Genomic DNA, 16,626 nt, shown 5'->3' with positions numbered 1-16,626 from the left:
CTCACCCTACCTTGACCAGGCATCACGGTGTTAGTAGATTTTATTAGGCACTGCTGTATTCGACCTAGTATACCCTAACCCCACCACCCCGTTCCCAGACATAGCGCACAATTTTCTTGACCTTTACTTCGTCCGGTGGTTTCTGTTTTCGTAAGCCGTAAAATTTGACCCAGACTGACCTGGAGACCTTATCGATTCTCTCTTCTGAATGAAAGATGCTGTTACAGCCCCCAATTTTGTGTAAACCCGTCAGGTGCGACAGTCTGATCTTTGGCTGGTCTTGATCCATTCCCATTAGTTGACATTATTACTCTGCTCTCTCGAGGGTCAAGTGACACCGATAATAGACATACGGCAATTTTGTAATAAAATCGGTAACCTCGGTGCTGTGATTGAGCACGGAGGCTCTCGCGCATAATGCCGAGTTTTTGCGAATAAACGAACGCAATATCGTGGAACATAATGTTCAATCGACGGAGCGAGTTTTTCAGTGAGACTTCGAGGAACGCGTGGAGACTCGTGTATTTTTGACAGATTCAAGAGCGAGCAGCTGAGAGGTTCAACATATCTGGGTCTGTACGCGCGTTATTCGGGGACAGTATTTGACGCGTGCCGGCACCGTGCTATAACGAAGCAGGCTACTATACGGAAATAGATGTAAGCCAGTAGAAACGTACCGACAACGGTCTCGCGCGAATATTTCTTTTTTTTCTCTCTCCCTCTCCCTCTCTCTCTCACTCTCACTCTCTCTCTCTCTCCCTCTCTCAGCGACTTACCTCTGCTTTATACACGGTCACCATTCGCCCGAGAAGACAAGACGTTGTGCACCACGATGTAGCGCCGCATCTTGTCGTGGCTACCGCGACGAATAATGCACCCGTGACGAGTAGTGACGATCAGTGACGAACAGTGACGAGGGCACCGTACTACCACTTGTTCCACACCAAGCGCTGCAATCGACGTTCACGCGTCTATCGATTAGGAGATGGACAATGTAGCATAGTCACGGGCTTAGATGCAACGCGAGAGGAGAACGGTCCCGAGGTTATTCCCCGTTTCTTCAACGATATCTACCGTGACAATTTGAAATCCGGGCACGACCGCACAGTTCGATCCGTCGGCCGGTTTAATATCGAGCCAGAGAACACGCGAATTACGTTTTCATTCGACGTTCGGGTCGCTCGAGACGGCAGTGGTAACGACGGATGGTAACTGGTAACATCGCCGATCGTGTATCCGGTAGCGATGACGATACGAATTGTACTACTATTATAGCTGGCCCGCGACAGCGGACAGAGGTATTGTTTGGACTACAGCCAGATATGCGCCTGCGTGGGGAATTGCCGTAAAGCTACCCTGTCTATCGCGCGTATGATGAAAACTTGACCTCCGTCTATGCCGTTCGCTTTCCTCTTTTCGCGTACCGATAGCTCGAGATCAATTTTGAATCTGTGTGAAATTTGCGCGTGCGCGCGCTGCGCGCCGCTGCCTGCCAGATGCGCAGAACGCGCGAACAGCCCACGAACACCATACGCATGGTTTTAATCGCCTTTCCATCGAATCGTTCAACGACCACAACAACCGAGCGAGATTTGCAAATGAAAAATAAAATTTTACGTTGACCAATGTGACCTTTTCCAAATTACTCTGTTCTGGTTTTCAGTTATGTCCACGATTCACAACTTTTTAATCGTGCGCAGCTGCATGGAGATGCGCGTAAAATTGTATGTCGATGTACAAACATACGCTTTGTTTATTTGAGTATCGTTGCATAATATAATAGCAACGTGTCTAATTTCGAAGAGTAAAGATTGTCTATTCCATTTTGCTGAAAATTCGTTGAATAACGAAATCAGATGGTGCTGTGCACGAGTGGTTAAATATTTAATAAATGGTTTAATGAGTTAAACGCGAACGGTGGCGCTATCTAGCAACGCAATTAAGGAATTGGAAAAGTCTTTGTAAATTCTTTCAAATAAACCGAAATCAATTTCTTGATAACTAATTTAATTACAGTAGTACTTTTGTATCGTAGAAAAAGCTTTAGCACGCATTACAGCTATTGCTATTATTGTCTGTCGTGAAGTAATAACCACAGGCTACACGCAGTATCAAGAACGATGACGTCAGCGCTCGCTGACATCATAGCTCAATCTTTAAAACGTTCATAATTTTTAAACAATTTTGCGACATTAGTAGAAGACTGTTTCATAAATCCTCTACTAGAAATATCAGGATCTCTGGAAACCCTTCTGAATTTTGTTAAATAATTGCAACTTTGTTTCAATTTGCTTCTGTATTAATTTATTCAATCATTTAAGTATAATTGATTTCTATACAAACCTTAAATAAAAATCAATGTGCAATAAATTAATAATGGATTAATAAGATAACATTAAATATAAATATAAAAAATTTTATTTACAGTGACATTTCTTTGTATATCTCGGACTAAGGCATAAATAGTTTTATCAGTATATAAATAAGTATTTGTATAATGCATGCATCGTTTTGTTAATGTGAATGTCAAAATGTTACACTATATTGTATGAGTCAAAACAAATGAAAGAATTTGTTAATTTCATACATATTTATACACATATTTACAATGTAATCGCCATACTTTTAGTATCTCGAATGAAATAAATAATTAGTTGATCTAAATTTAATGATAAATGTTCATTTTGTACGTAGAGCTACCTTTTTAATAAAACTTGTGATTAATCATTATTTTTCTCTTCAGCAGATTATTTATCAGTGACACTAAAGATGTTTGTATAACAATAAACCAGTCTTTGTACAACGTTTGCTTTATATAGAAATTGCTGTAGCTCTAACAGCTGCACTCAGTAAAGGATTTGGGTCTGGTTCTTCTGTCAAAATATTAACTTTCACCCATTCCCGTCGTTTGTTACTTTGTCGCAGTGCATCGATGACTGCTTGAACGTACAAGCCATCTTCGAAAGTTGATGCAGAAAATACTGGTTCTTTTACCCAACCCTTTTTATCTTCAACAGATTGGAAAGCTTGTCTCAATGCAGAAATCATGTTTCTTAGTCCCTTGACATACGGTCTTGGAATGGAATCGGTGATAGGAAATGGTATATCTTGCAAATCATCTGTATCATGATATAACATTTCTTCTTGCCCGTTACGGTAGCCATATAGATCTCCGCCGCGTGCAAGAAGATGATTACCACCTCCACATATTAATACCTCTTGAGAAAGTTGACCTTGCAAATGGTTGCTTAGGGTTACCGTTACCAATGTACCACCACTCAATTCCATTTGAAAACTACAAAAGTCTGGCGACGTAACGTGCCTTATTCCATTTATATGCTTTGTAGTTTGGGTGAAAGTACGAACCACTGCATGTACTTTGGAGGCGTGTTGACCAGTCAAATGAAAAATTAAATCTATTACATGACTCCCTACTAATGCTAAAATTCCTCCTCCCATTATATCGTCGCACAACCAATCGTATCCTATAAAAATATAGAAAATTATAGTTGTATAAAAGTACAAAATACTTTTCAGAATGATAATTTATTTGAATACAAACCATTGTGTAATAAACTGCCCATATGTACTCTAACTTCTACAACAGTTACAACACCACCTAAATATCCTTCCTCTAAAGCCTTTTTCATGTCAACGAATGCTGGCAAAAATCTTAAACTATGGTTGACAATACTTATTAACGAAGGATAATACTGTGCAGCTCGCACCATTTTTAAAGCTTCGCTTTGACTTAAACCAGCAGGTTTATCACACACAACATGCTTTCCTATGCCTAACGCTTTCACTGCAATTTGTGCATGCAAGCTGGGAGAGCACATAATAAAGATTAAATCAACATCCTTCCTGAGCAATACATCATCTATTCGACTAGTATGAAACGGTATATCTAGGTCAGTCGCAACTTCTGATACTTCTGCCAATGTACGGCCCCAGATAGCTTCAATCCTAAAGCCTTTCTCTCTCAGAAATGGAATAATAATCCTTACAATGCTTCCAGTACCAAAAACTCCAATACCAGGCAATGTCATATTCAATTCTTAAACTTTCCCCTCGCTAGTTTTATCAAATATTAATAATTTAATCTTACTTTCGGTCGAAAAATACTTTTAATACTTTTATACCGTATACTTTCGTATTCGTTTCTATCGATATCCTTTAATTGTTATCTTTAGTATACACAACAAACAAAACATTGTCAAAAGCTATGTATGTATATTACAACCAGGTAAGAACATCACCAAAGATTTCGTCTCTGACATCACATTACAGTTTGTAAAGGCGAAATTTCATGAAAGTCCCTACCTCAGAAGAATAAACCAGTAACCAGAAAACGAATACTGTGTAAGAAAGAATCCTATACTGAAAATTTTTAAATAAGTAAAAATAAACTTACAATGTAACAAACAGTAGTAACAATAAATTATACCACCAGATAACGACAAATATTTTAATCTGTATCTTCATGATAAATTTAGCATTTCAATTTATTAACTCAATTACGATAAAACATGTGCTCAAATATGTAAAATACGTGTGTCAGAATTACAGTCTCATCAAGTTAACATCAAGTATAACATTTATTTTACATATGTATATCGCTTTATGAACTCCGTTGCTTGACACAAGTGTACTGTGGCGTATTGCGAACGAGTCATTAGTTTCCATTCACTTGTCAGTCATTTTTTATCATTGATTTTCCGAAGGTACTCGAAATAAACCGAACATCGACGATGATCGTGCCCTGCGCTAACCTGTCAGTTTGCATTGCGCAAAGATGATAGCCGTTTGTCACGTCCGTTGTATTTAATTAATTATTTAAATATGTAAATATGCAGGTGAACCATATGAACCAGCGGTCACTTTGCTATTTTTTACTTTAAGTTTTTCATTCAAGTGTAAGTGTCGTAAAGCTATTCAACGAATAAAACATGACGGAAATTCGCAAGAGAATAGTCGTCAATGATGATCAGGTAAACGGTTTTTTCCTATTTTACAAGTTTCATTGAGGCCGCGTGACTATTTTTTGCTAGTTTGTTTGTGTCTCCCATTCTGTAATTCACTGTGATTAACTGCGTGTTGACCTTCATATTCAATGTTATACATACATATTAAATGAATTGAATAACGACTATGACAGCTACTAACACTAAATCATTACACCAATGCAATCTGCCACTAATATTATTTTTATGATATAGCTGTAGGAATGCGACTTTAGCTATACGGTGTTTGTCAAAAATACATTCTTTATATACATAATTATACTTCTGGGTGAAATATTTTTTAATAGTATTTTTACATTAATTAATTAATTAATTGATAGTATTTATACGATGTATTCGCTATCTTAATTAGAAGATGAGACACATAAGAAGTTCCAAGCTTAAAAACATTTACATATTCAATCCTTATATTATTGACATGTTTAAAAAGTATTTGTTTTACGTGCTATCAGTAATATTATTTTCATTATGAATTGCAATATTCACTTTATAATTAGGGATGATTGAAATTGTTTTATGTTAATAGAAACATGCTGTTATCTTAAACTTTTAGGTGTTCGTTAGACTTTACACTCTGTTATTTATATGAATATAAATCTGCATAAATACAAATTCTTTCAGCAAAGTCACGTTAATTATAAGTAGTTAATTGTATTTTCTCTATGAACTAAATATTATAATCAAATTTTTATTATATTCATTTTTAATTTTAATTTAATAAAATTTAGTAGTATAAACTCTTTCAAACTCATAATTAATGCGGCAAAGTTAATAAATGATATTTATGTTTTATATTGTATAGAAGGAAGATGTGGAATCTGAAGATGACGCAAAGTTGGAAGTGGAGGAGCTGGCAAAGAGCCTGCCACAGGGAACTGATCATACTCCTCACATTTTGGAATCAGCCCTTTCCGGCTTATCAGATCGGTAAAATTCTCACATGCACTACCTTCGTTGTTTACGAATGATATACATATATTGAATACTGTAAAGATTATTTAATATTTCAGCTGGAAAAACTGGGTGATTAGGACTATTTTTGCACTCTTTATGATTATTGGATTTTGTGGAATTATTTATATTGGACCATTAGCACTGATGGCTACAGTAAGTTTTTTTTTCTGCTAATTGTACGATGTAATTCATAAGGAAATATTATATGTCTTCATATATTTCAATAGACGCTCGTTGTACAAGTTAAATGTTTCCAAGAAATTATTAACATTGGATATGCTGTCTACAGAATTCATGGTTTACCATGGTTTAGATCTCTCTCATGGTATTTCTTAATTACATCCAACTATTTCTTTTACGGAGAAAATTTAATGGATTATTTTGCTGTGGTTATTAACAGAACAGTGAGTACTATCGTGTAATTTTATATCTCGTATAATTGTATAAATGTTGTATAATTTTATTGGATAGCAATGAAAATTTTTCAGTAAATTTGTTCTACTTAAACCTTGATATCATGTATAATATAAAAAGTTTTTTTATCAATCTGCTAACAACAAGAATAATGTAAGTGGCCATGTTATGTAGTTCACCTTGTAAATGTAATTGAATTAAATTGTGAAATATAGTTTTATGAATACATATAGGTTGACATAAAATCAATAGACACCTTTGAGTATCATCTTTATATAGTTTATATGGCTTCCAGTTCTACTTTCTGAGGCTTCCATTAGATCTGTACATATGAAATGCTGTTTTCCGCATTAAACGCCACAAAAAATTTAGAGTCCATAATTTTTTACGTTTTTAATTTTCCAAATATTTCATGAATTTTTATTAATAAGTTTTCTCATCTTTTTAGGAATATTTACGTATACTTGTTACCTACCACCGTTTTATTTCATTTTGTCTATACATCGTTGGTTTTGTATGGTTTGTACTGTCACTCGTAAAGAAATACTATATGAAACAGTTTTCCCTATTTGCTTGGACACACGTTGCCCTACTTATTGTTGTGACACAAAGTTACCTCATAATTAAAAACATTTTCGAAGGTTTGATATGGTGAGTTGTTTATTTATGTAAATTAATATTGCTCTGGAAATACATTTTTTGATTGTGTATATTTACTTTTTTCAGGTTTATTGTTCCAGTTAGTATGATAGTGGCAAATGATGTGATGGCATACATGTTCGGTTTCTTCTTTGGTAAAACACCTTTAATTAAATTGTCTCCAAAAAAGACTTGGGAAGGTTTTATAGGTGGTGGTATCTCAACGGTTATTCTTGGTTTAATGGTAATAGTTTTATTTTCTTAAAAAATATTTCTACAGAGTTACATTCTTGCGAACAGAAGTGAGAGAAAAAGTATTTCAGATATCGTACATCATGTGTCAGTATCGCTACTTTGTCTGTCCCATTGAATACAGTGAAGCATTAGGACGAATGACTATTGATTGCGAACCATCTAGTTTGTTTCAACCTCAGGAATATGGTTTGCCTAGCAGTTTACAAGTTGTATGGAAAGTGGTAATTCATTTGAAAGTCCAGAATTTAGTTTGCATTTTGTAAGAACGTCTGTGGAAACGTTTTACTTTATCTTTTCCAGATTAGTGGAAAATCGACTGTGACGCTGTATCCATTCTTACTACACTCGCTGTCAATGTCAGTATTCAGTTCTGTAATTGGGCCATTCGGAGGATTCTTCGCCAGCGGTTTTAAAAGAGCATTCAAAATTAAGGTAGTTTTTATTGAGTAAAGAGAATTTGATTCGGGATCGGGATGGGTTCTCAAATATATCGAAATTTCCGAATACCCGACTCGTCCCGACTATCGGGGTTCTCACACACCTCAATAAAATACATTTCATTTCATACAGGATTTTGGAGATGTTATTCCTGGACATGGAGGAATAATGGACAGGTTCGATTGCCAGTATTTAATGGCAACATTTGTGAATGTCTATATTTCTTCGTTTATTCAAACTGCTTCGCCTCAAAAACTTCTACAACAGGTAAAGTATTACAAATTTTTATTATTACATTTAGTGTTACTATTTACGACTTCCTATTATTACTTAATAATCAAACTCAACTTATCAGTAAACAAGATATCATTTTTACAATACTATCTTTTTAAAATAACATCTTAAAACTAATAAAAAATATTTTTTTAAATCTATGCAATGTAGGTATACAGCTTAAAACCAGAGCAACAGCTGCAGTTATTCCAAACGCTAAAGGATTCACTAGAAAACAGAGGTTTAATAAATATATATTAATGTTCCACCACCAATTGACATGACTAACTATAAGAGTTTACGTTTAAATTATGCAAAATGTTAGAAAAACTAACTGCTGTTATTTCTAACATTTGTCCGAATATTGTGTGCAATGTACGCTTGCATAAGTTGCAGTAACAATATTAATCGTAACTTCATATTAAATTATGATGGTAAAGTTTATTTTATAATTAGAAGATTAAGAAACATGCCATGCAACATTTGCAGTTTTTTTGCATTCCGCAACAAACAGTCCATTTTTTATCAAGGAAATAATGTTTGTCAAACTGTGATGATGATAGAAATTCAGTTGAGAATTTCTTTTTTATCAATGAAACCAAAGAATGTTGAAGACACTGTGTGTTGTAAAAGGAAAACTTCCAATTTCTTACAGATTTTTTAAGTACATGTTTTCTTTTTCTATACATTGCAATATAATTGTAAATTGGTCGATGAAATCAATGAATTTCTTATACGTGCCCAAAACCGGATCATCAAATTAAATCAGATCTCAATATATTTTTAAATCCTAATTGTGCATTTAAAATCTATAGTATTAGAAGCGAATCTCTGACACAATCCATATATTTCATACATATAATTTTAAAGAAAGCATGACATACAATAGCTAGTTTTATTTGAAAAATCAGCAAGTCTCCATATTTTTTATAATATATTACTAATTGTACAACAGGAATATAAAGAGTATTTCTTTAGCTTGCCTCTATAATCTACTCATTATGTACGTATAATTAATCTGTACAAACTAACGTGGGTATGAAAAATGAACCAAGAGAATTTTGCAATTTTCTTTATGATCAATACTAACTTTGAGATTAATACGTTCGGCGTAATATCTTCTTCACGAAGATACAATAAAAATTCAACAAGACATAGTTCAACGATACCGATACATACTAATAAATAATTGTATCCATATTTTATTAACAAGTACGGTACTTACGAATTTAACAAATGTATGTTTCTAAACAATGTGACTCAGAACATAGCTACGGTTTAATTGTATCTACCAAGTGTAACAATGAAAATAAGATGAAAGAAAGTAACTTCCATATATTTTTAATTTTATTACAAAGAAGGATAAGAAAGTTAAATGGAAATGTAACTGTTTTCCACGATAACTATTTTTTTACTTAGTACTCTTAGTTCTTTCTTATTTAGCATATTACGAATATTTTTCATACCATATACCAATAAATTAAGTAATAAAATAGTCTTAAAATTTAGTACAAGATTGATCAATTTTACTAGATTTACAAATACTGAAAAATATTATTAGAAAATATTTTGTTCCAAGTTATTCTCTCAGATCTACTTAAAATTGTGCCAATTGTTTTTAGAAATAAGAAAATCTTTAAGGGAATGTTATACAATTGAGGAAGGAGAAAAATGTTAAAGTGGCACAACTACAATATTTTTGTGTGATTACATTACATTTCCAATTGAAATTTTATATGCGTTTCATAAAGTTAATTGATGTATGCTTGTACAAGCAAATTACACAATGTACCTAATTCCAAATTAAATATTTGTACTTTCCTTTATCACCAAATGCTTGTATCCTAAGAAATATTTCAATGTTAAAAATATGATGTTAAATATATGTGTGTATATAGAATGAGAGAGAACAGTAATATATAAATAGATAAATGTAAGTATATTTATTTAATAGACACACATAACAAAATATACATACGTGTTTAGATGAAAGATTTATGATGTAATAGATATGTTATTACAACCATAGATTCTTAAATAAAGGTGACTTAAATGTAAATGTATGATAATATATATTTATGTAGTAGCAAAAGGAAATAAAGGAAGTTCTTGTAAATGTTACTCTTGCTGTTGAATTTTTGTCAGAGGCTCCTATGAGAACTTCCCCTTTATCTTCTTATCTTCTCAGCTTCCAAGGAAAGCGTACGACCTTTAAAGGTTACCAATTTAGTTGAAACTCTGAGGACTTATAGATTTCGTTATTCTGTTTATGAAAATTCAAATCCCTTGTCACATTTCCTTTCTTTTTTTTTCATTTATCTGTTCTAATTAATTATATGTTATAAAGTAAACAATCCCATTAGAAAATGGAGGTACATTCCGTATTTCAAATTTGGCTCCTATTTCTATTGGTAATACTGCAGGAATTTAAACGTTGTCGTCTGCTATCGTTTGTTATCGTACCTGATCGTACCTAAGTTCGCGCGGTCGCATAATAGTATCGAGCAATTGTTGGTATACTGTGAAGTGATATTTGACTCGAACTGTGTTCACTCGCTATTAATACTTTGCAGTTGACAGACAGTGATACGGTGATGATATAAATATACATATGTGCCCACATAAACATTGAGTTCAGTTTTTGGAAGTCGGTGATATATTTTATAAAAGCTTCATTTGACATGTCGATTGATCATCACGGTGGCAAGGGTTACGCTCCTTTGCCACAAAGTATAAGTAACACCGATACAGAAGATGAAGATGGTTTGCCCCAACAAAACGAAGCTCCTAAAGAGCATACAGACGATCCACTAGCGGTAAGATCAAATTCAAAAAAATGCTACTAATTTACTATATCGAATGATATAAATGAAGTCTAAAGCATACTAAATCTGGCGGAGAATGTGAAAAACGTAGCGTATTATATGAACGATTACTCATAATATACATATACTTATCGTGGAAAGTACGTTGACGCGCAACAATATATTTGTTTAAACATAGTTCGAATAGGAAACAAATGCTAATTGAGAAGTACGTTAATGGAAACAATAATAAATGACTACAAAATGTTTATAAATACACGCATACATTTATATTTATCTCGTTGCATATGTTTGTCAACTTGTTTCTCACATATAACAATCATTTGTTTATTATTTTCCTTAAGTATATCAGTATATTTTAATACAACTTAGTAATCTATTGTTCTGTTGCATAATAAGAGATTGTTTGACATAGTATTTATTACTCCCTCTGTTCTATATTGTTTGACAAACTTTATAATTATCAGACGTTAAAGAAAAAAGTAAAATGTAAGAAAATTAAAGCATCACCTGGTGCGAAGTTGATACGATTATCATTGCTCTTCAAAATGAAGCAATATAACTACTAATCGACAAAACTATAACTTGCCATGCTTATTATAAAACAAAATTAAAATAAAATGAAGCCATTATTATAAACAAAGCTGTTGCTACATTTGAGGTTACAGATTTAACCACCTTCAGAATTTGATACAGGATCAATAAATAATATAAGTGAGTCATATTAATTGAGTTTAAATTTAATATTATAAATGTTTAACAAAGTTAATTAAGAAACAAATGTAAAAAAAATTATCCATATTCTGTGATCAAATTAAAAGAAGTATGTATTTATTATCATGTTTTGACTTCTGGTATTTTTATGCAAGAGAAAGTGTGTCGACTTACTTTCCACAAAGAATGTAGAAAGTATGTTACGAACTTTAAAAAATTGTAGGAAGCAACCATAGTTCATGAAAATGGAATATATTATCCTTTGGATGAAACAAAAAATGCAACGAATCGTATGAAAAATGGACAGAATATGTTTAAATATTATAGAGATGACATACCAATAATGGTAATCGAGGGAAATGATCAAAATGATTTGTGGAAGCCACGCGACATGTCTCCCCTTCGCCGATTTTGTTTGGTTACGTCCATATTGCTCTGCATTATAACAATAGTTGTATTTTTGTATGTTTTACCTTGCGACAATTCAATGGTATGTCCTACAATCTCTGAACCTAAATCATCAATATCATGGCATAGAACTTTAAATGGACTAGGTATGTTCGATAGAATATCTTGTTTAGTACATATATTTTTTATAGTTATTTAATGAAACTTTTGTTACTTTATTTATGTGTACATTTTCAGAATTATACGGGCCTATCTCTATCATTCAAGATGAACTTCTTTATTATTCATCTAATCTGATATTCTTCGTTCGTGGACAAAAATTCAAAGGGAATGACACATCCGAAGATCCGGGGCAAATATCAGCAGGAGGAGGGATTATGTCATTGCAAGAAAGTAGTGGTGCACCGTTATGGCTGGTCTCATTGAAAAGATCACCTACTGAAATGGATTGTATTTCGGTTGATACTGATAAATCTGGGAAACCAGATTGCATAGTTGCTGGTGATCAAGGCCTCCTAGCTAGTATCGATCCTATTGCAGGCATTATACACTGGAGTTCAAAAATCCATACATTTGAAAAGCTACCTATCATTTTGCCAGATATTGATTCAGATGGAGTTGCAGATTTTTTGAGTATAGAAATAGCAATACAAAGTATGCCTAATCTTGTTCTTTTATCCGGAAAGACTGGTACTCTTCTAGGAAGATATTTACCTGAAAACTGTTCGCTAATTGACATATACGTTTCCATTGATACTATAGCTTACGTTTGCAACGATAATAGCAGAAAAAGTAAGTGATTACTTTCTAGATATTGATATTTTATGGCTTATTTTTATATGGAATTGTTTTTTCTTTTGCAGGTACTGTTAAAACAATGACTTTTGTTGGTTTACTTCATGCTATGAAGCTACCAGAGTCGTATAAACAATCTGTAGCAAAGTCATCATTACCGTTTCGTATGTTCGAAACATTAACGCACGACGACGAGAAACATAGTTGGAGGCCTACATTATATCACTCTTTATCTATCGAAAATGAAGGTTTATGTCCTGGAGAATTTTGCAAAGCTAGTATAAACTTAACGTTGCAAGCACCTGGAAGCCAACCAATAACCATATGGGACCATGTTAGTTCAAATTCTTTTGTATCGAAACCAGCTTTTCTAGTTACACCTGGGAATCCATACACTTCCGGATTCGCCATTAAGTTTTGGCAATGGATCGATTCGATAACAGAACATACAAAGACAGTGTCTGCTATCACAGAGAGAAGGTTGATAGAAAGCGTATTAATAGTTTTTGTAAACTATACAGACGTACAAGTGATGAACGCAAGCCAGAGCGACATTATTCAGTTGTGTCAAGCCGCAGATTGTCAACCAAATTTGAATTTACGTGCCCGTTTTAGTTCAATTAAAATCGATTATACGAGCGAAGACAAATTCCCAGAATTAATAACTTATTGGTCTTCATATAATGTAGAGTCGCAAAAGGAACTTTATCTGACGTCTAACATTCAAGTTGTAAAATTAGATTCCATCATGACTAGTCTACCACGTATAAGTGTTTAATGATTTTTCTGTTTACTTAGCAGCTATACTTGTTTTTAAGTACATTACCCTCAGCTTCACCACTCAAAAGCAAGCATAATAAACAACAACGAAACGAAACGGAAACTTAAGTCCATTTCGTGAATATATTTAAGTGAATTTATTATTGAAGGTGACTGGTCATAAATCTATTAGAGCTAGTCAACACATTAAGAGTAACGGAACAATGATTTTCATAGTTGCCTAATTTAATGTAAAATCATCATTCAAACAACAAATTTTCATTCTAGGAGGCCATTGTTAATGTCTACATATTTTAAATGAACTCTCAATGGTGCCTTGCAAAAGTTATATAGAAAAATTATGAGCATATGTATAAAATTTAAATTTGCAAAAATACTCGCATGTTATTAGAGAACATATTACATATGTATGTTTAACAAAGTCCTGAAAGAGATAGCAAAGTTCCTTTTCTAATATTACTTAACAGTGTGTGTGTGAGATTTTTTTCATGTAAATTTATTATTCATCTCGAGTGAATCATTTCCTACAAGGAATAGAGCTTATTGCACACCAATGCTAGTGCAGCATAATAGAAATTTAATAGCGAATAAAAATCTAATTCTAGTCAAATTTGTATTATTATATTCGTTTTATTTAAAATTTATGTATTTATACATTATTGTAAATTAATTACTCATTATTCCAAAGTGCAATGATGCTTTCCCGATTTCTTTCTTGTAAATGATTTTGCTTCTAAATGAAAGTATACCAACCCTGAAGCAAACGGTACTAATTGTATATGACTCTATAGATTGTATTTTCTTAAATACATTAAATTTTGTTGATTGTTCAAATGTATAATTCTTTCTTGAAATAAAAGAATTCGAATGAAAACAGTCACGAACGTTGTAATAATATTGCAAATCTCAACAAATAAAAAAAAATTTGTAAATTTATGTATGTATATAGAAATCTTGCAAAACCTCATTTCGAGAAATTCGATGAAGTAATTTGAAGTGCTTCGTATGCAAATAAAACATTACACGAAACAATATGCAGTTTTGAATTAATATTTCTACAGAATGGTAGTGGGGATGGCTGACCATGGATGACAGAGCAAATCAGTGTGGGTCACATTTACCTAGTACTACATACAGTGTAAGTTGTACTATTTTAAGTAACGGGTGTGCGATGCAGTGTGTAACTCGACTGATAATTTCTATCAGCTGATCCACAATAATTGATAAATCAAAGTTGTTAACTGTATATGAAGAAAGCAATAAAAGCGGCTGGAATCTAACCTCGATTCGTATAAGAGAAAATAGCCTGACATGCGCCTATGTGACGTGTGTTGGATATACGAATAATACATATGTACGTGCGATAACCTGTACTATACTGGTTACACGATGGCTACGGGGAAGCGAAGAAATGTGCATTCTACGCTTGGCAATTCCACAATGTTTGGTTCAACAGCAAGTAATGTAAGAACGAGCCGTTTGAACTTTCGTCCGAATTCATCTCAGGAGGACAGAGGCGGAACTCGGCCGACCGCTGCTCCCAGTTCCATAGGTCTAATTCTCGTAACGATGTTTTTACATGTTTGTAAAAAATCATTACTGTTCGATACGAGACTTAAGGTTGCTATATATTGTGGTGCGATATTCGTAGTATCGATCATAGCGGACTTTGTTACAATGCCAAGAACATATTTCTCACGTTCGGATAACATGCTGAACCAATACTTCGTGAAGTGGGGATGGGGGTGGCTGCTGACTGTAACCGTTCCATGGGTCGTGTTGACTGCGCATACACTTGGCTGCGGTCGTCGGTCCTTTCTACTGAAACACCTTGCCAGATTGGCCCTGGCAACGATTGCCTGGTTATTATGGATCAGATTATTTAATTACATCGAGACGAATTACGGTCGATGCCTCAACACGAGGGACATACAATTGCAGACGAAAGCGAAATGCCTTCAGTCCGGCAAATTCTGGAGTGGTCTCGACATATCCGGACACACATTTATCCTGATATATTCAAGTTTAATTCTAGCAGAAGAGGGCTCCTCGTTAGTCGGATGGGAGGGTATAAAAGATTTGGTTATGCGGGAGGAGCACTCGCGAACCACTCCGAACGATCCTAGTAGCGGACCACTTCGGAATTTGTCGAACTCCGATTTAGAGTTCTTGAAGAAGGCGCACAAAGAGCTCACCCCCTATCTCAGGGGTCTTTTCGTCGCGATGACGCTGCAACAGCTACTGTGGGACATTATGTTGATATCTACGATGCTCTATTATCATATTATGATAGAGAAATTCATCGGTGGTGTAGCTGCCGTGTTGACATGGTACGTCACGTATCAGTGGTGGTACAAAACGTCGAAAAATTCGCTACCTCCACCTGGTGACGGTTTATTTAAATACAACGAGGTGAAGGTTCATGACAACAACAATACGATTAGATCAAGACGCAGCACTTTAAATGGTACAAACAGATTTATGGGACTTCCAATTCGCACGAATCAAGATAACACCGAAACGAATGGTGTCAATAGACAATCAGACACTGACGCAACTACCTCTAGATTATAAAAATTAAGAATCAGCTTCTTGTTTTTTTATTTTATTGGTTGGATTGGTCGAAGTTTTTGATGGTTTTAGGTAGCTTTCTTAATTATATTTCTTAATACAATTTTCGGAATTGTATATAATAGTGGTATTTTTTAATTATACAATGTATAATCAACAAAAAATTTGCTAAGCGATTCATTGTGTTACTTGGGAAACGGTTTTAGCTCATGTGGTATTTGCCCATTTTGAATACGTATTTGAAGTCGTCGATAAGTTCCACACATTTTTGGTGATATTTTGTCTATATAAAGAAATTACTACTTTTGCGATAGAAATTTAAATTAAATTACGTAAGTATCTCAAACAATTGTTGTTTATGTTTGGTAATATATACAGTATATCAAAACAAAGTACGTATTCCTCATTTACCTATGTATGGATTGTTCAACCAATCAGACTACACCTACATAGTACAATTATTCTTATGGATATATACCTTTCCTGACCTTGTTTTGTAATTTATATTTAATAAACTTTATTGTTAACAAAGTGTT

General features: G+C 33.7%; 4 protein-coding genes across 4 annotated transcripts; 3 read left to right on the top strand and 1 right to left on the bottom strand.

Annotated features, from left to right (window-relative positions):
* Nucleotides 1–2,390: 2,390 nt before the first annotated feature.
* Nucleotides 2,391–4,600, bottom strand: LOC143365453 (glucose-fructose oxidoreductase domain-containing protein 1). The gene is made up of 3 exons (XM_076805636.1): nucleotides 4,415–4,600; nucleotides 3,563–4,319; nucleotides 2,391–3,485 (listed from the first exon to the last, which is right to left on the bottom strand). Exons 2-3 carry the CDS (start codon nucleotides 4,047–4,049, stop codon nucleotides 2,812–2,814), a joined length of 1,161 nt encoding a protein of 386 aa, XP_076661751.1. The 5' UTR covers nucleotides 4,050–4,319; nucleotides 4,415–4,600; the 3' UTR covers nucleotides 2,391–2,811.
* Nucleotides 4,601–4,779: 179 nt separating this feature from the next.
* Cds (CDP-diacylglycerol synthase) lies at nucleotides 4,780–10,118 on the top strand. Its single transcript, XM_076805634.1, has 10 exons — nucleotides 4,780–4,991; nucleotides 5,827–5,951; nucleotides 6,035–6,131; nucleotides 6,206–6,382; nucleotides 6,841–7,043; nucleotides 7,119–7,275; nucleotides 7,355–7,507; nucleotides 7,587–7,718; nucleotides 7,857–7,991; nucleotides 8,169–10,118. Exons 1-10 carry the CDS (start codon nucleotides 4,950–4,952, stop codon nucleotides 8,256–8,258), a joined length of 1,311 nt encoding a protein of 436 aa, XP_076661749.1. The 5' UTR covers nucleotides 4,780–4,949; the 3' UTR covers nucleotides 8,259–10,118.
* A 151-nt stretch (nucleotides 10,119–10,269) lies between these two features.
* Nucleotides 10,270–14,551, top strand: LOC143365450 (uncharacterized). The gene is made up of 4 exons (XM_076805633.1): nucleotides 10,270–10,813; nucleotides 11,760–12,090; nucleotides 12,182–12,736; nucleotides 12,808–14,551. The coding sequence occupies exons 1-4, from the start codon at nucleotides 10,679–10,681 to the stop codon at nucleotides 13,515–13,517; spliced, it is 1,731 nt and encodes a 576-aa protein (XP_076661748.1). The 5' UTR covers nucleotides 10,270–10,678; the 3' UTR covers nucleotides 13,518–14,551.
* Nucleotides 14,552–14,623: 72 nt separating this feature from the next.
* Fitm (acyl-coenzyme A diphosphatase Fitm) lies at nucleotides 14,624–16,621 on the top strand. The gene has a single exon (XM_076805635.1). The coding sequence runs from the start codon at nucleotides 14,909–14,911 to the stop codon at nucleotides 16,091–16,093; it is 1,185 nt and encodes a 394-aa protein (XP_076661750.1). The 5' UTR covers nucleotides 14,624–14,908; the 3' UTR covers nucleotides 16,094–16,621.
* Nucleotides 16,622–16,626: the final 5 nt, after the last annotated feature.

The sequence above is a fragment of the Halictus rubicundus genome, chromosome 2 (assembly GCF_050948215.1).
Source record: "Halictus rubicundus isolate RS-2024b chromosome 2, iyHalRubi1_principal, whole genome shotgun sequence".
Lineage (NCBI taxonomy): Eukaryota > Metazoa > Arthropoda > Insecta > Hymenoptera > Halictidae > Halictus > Halictus rubicundus.
This window is presented reverse-complemented; position numbering and strand designations above follow the sequence as displayed.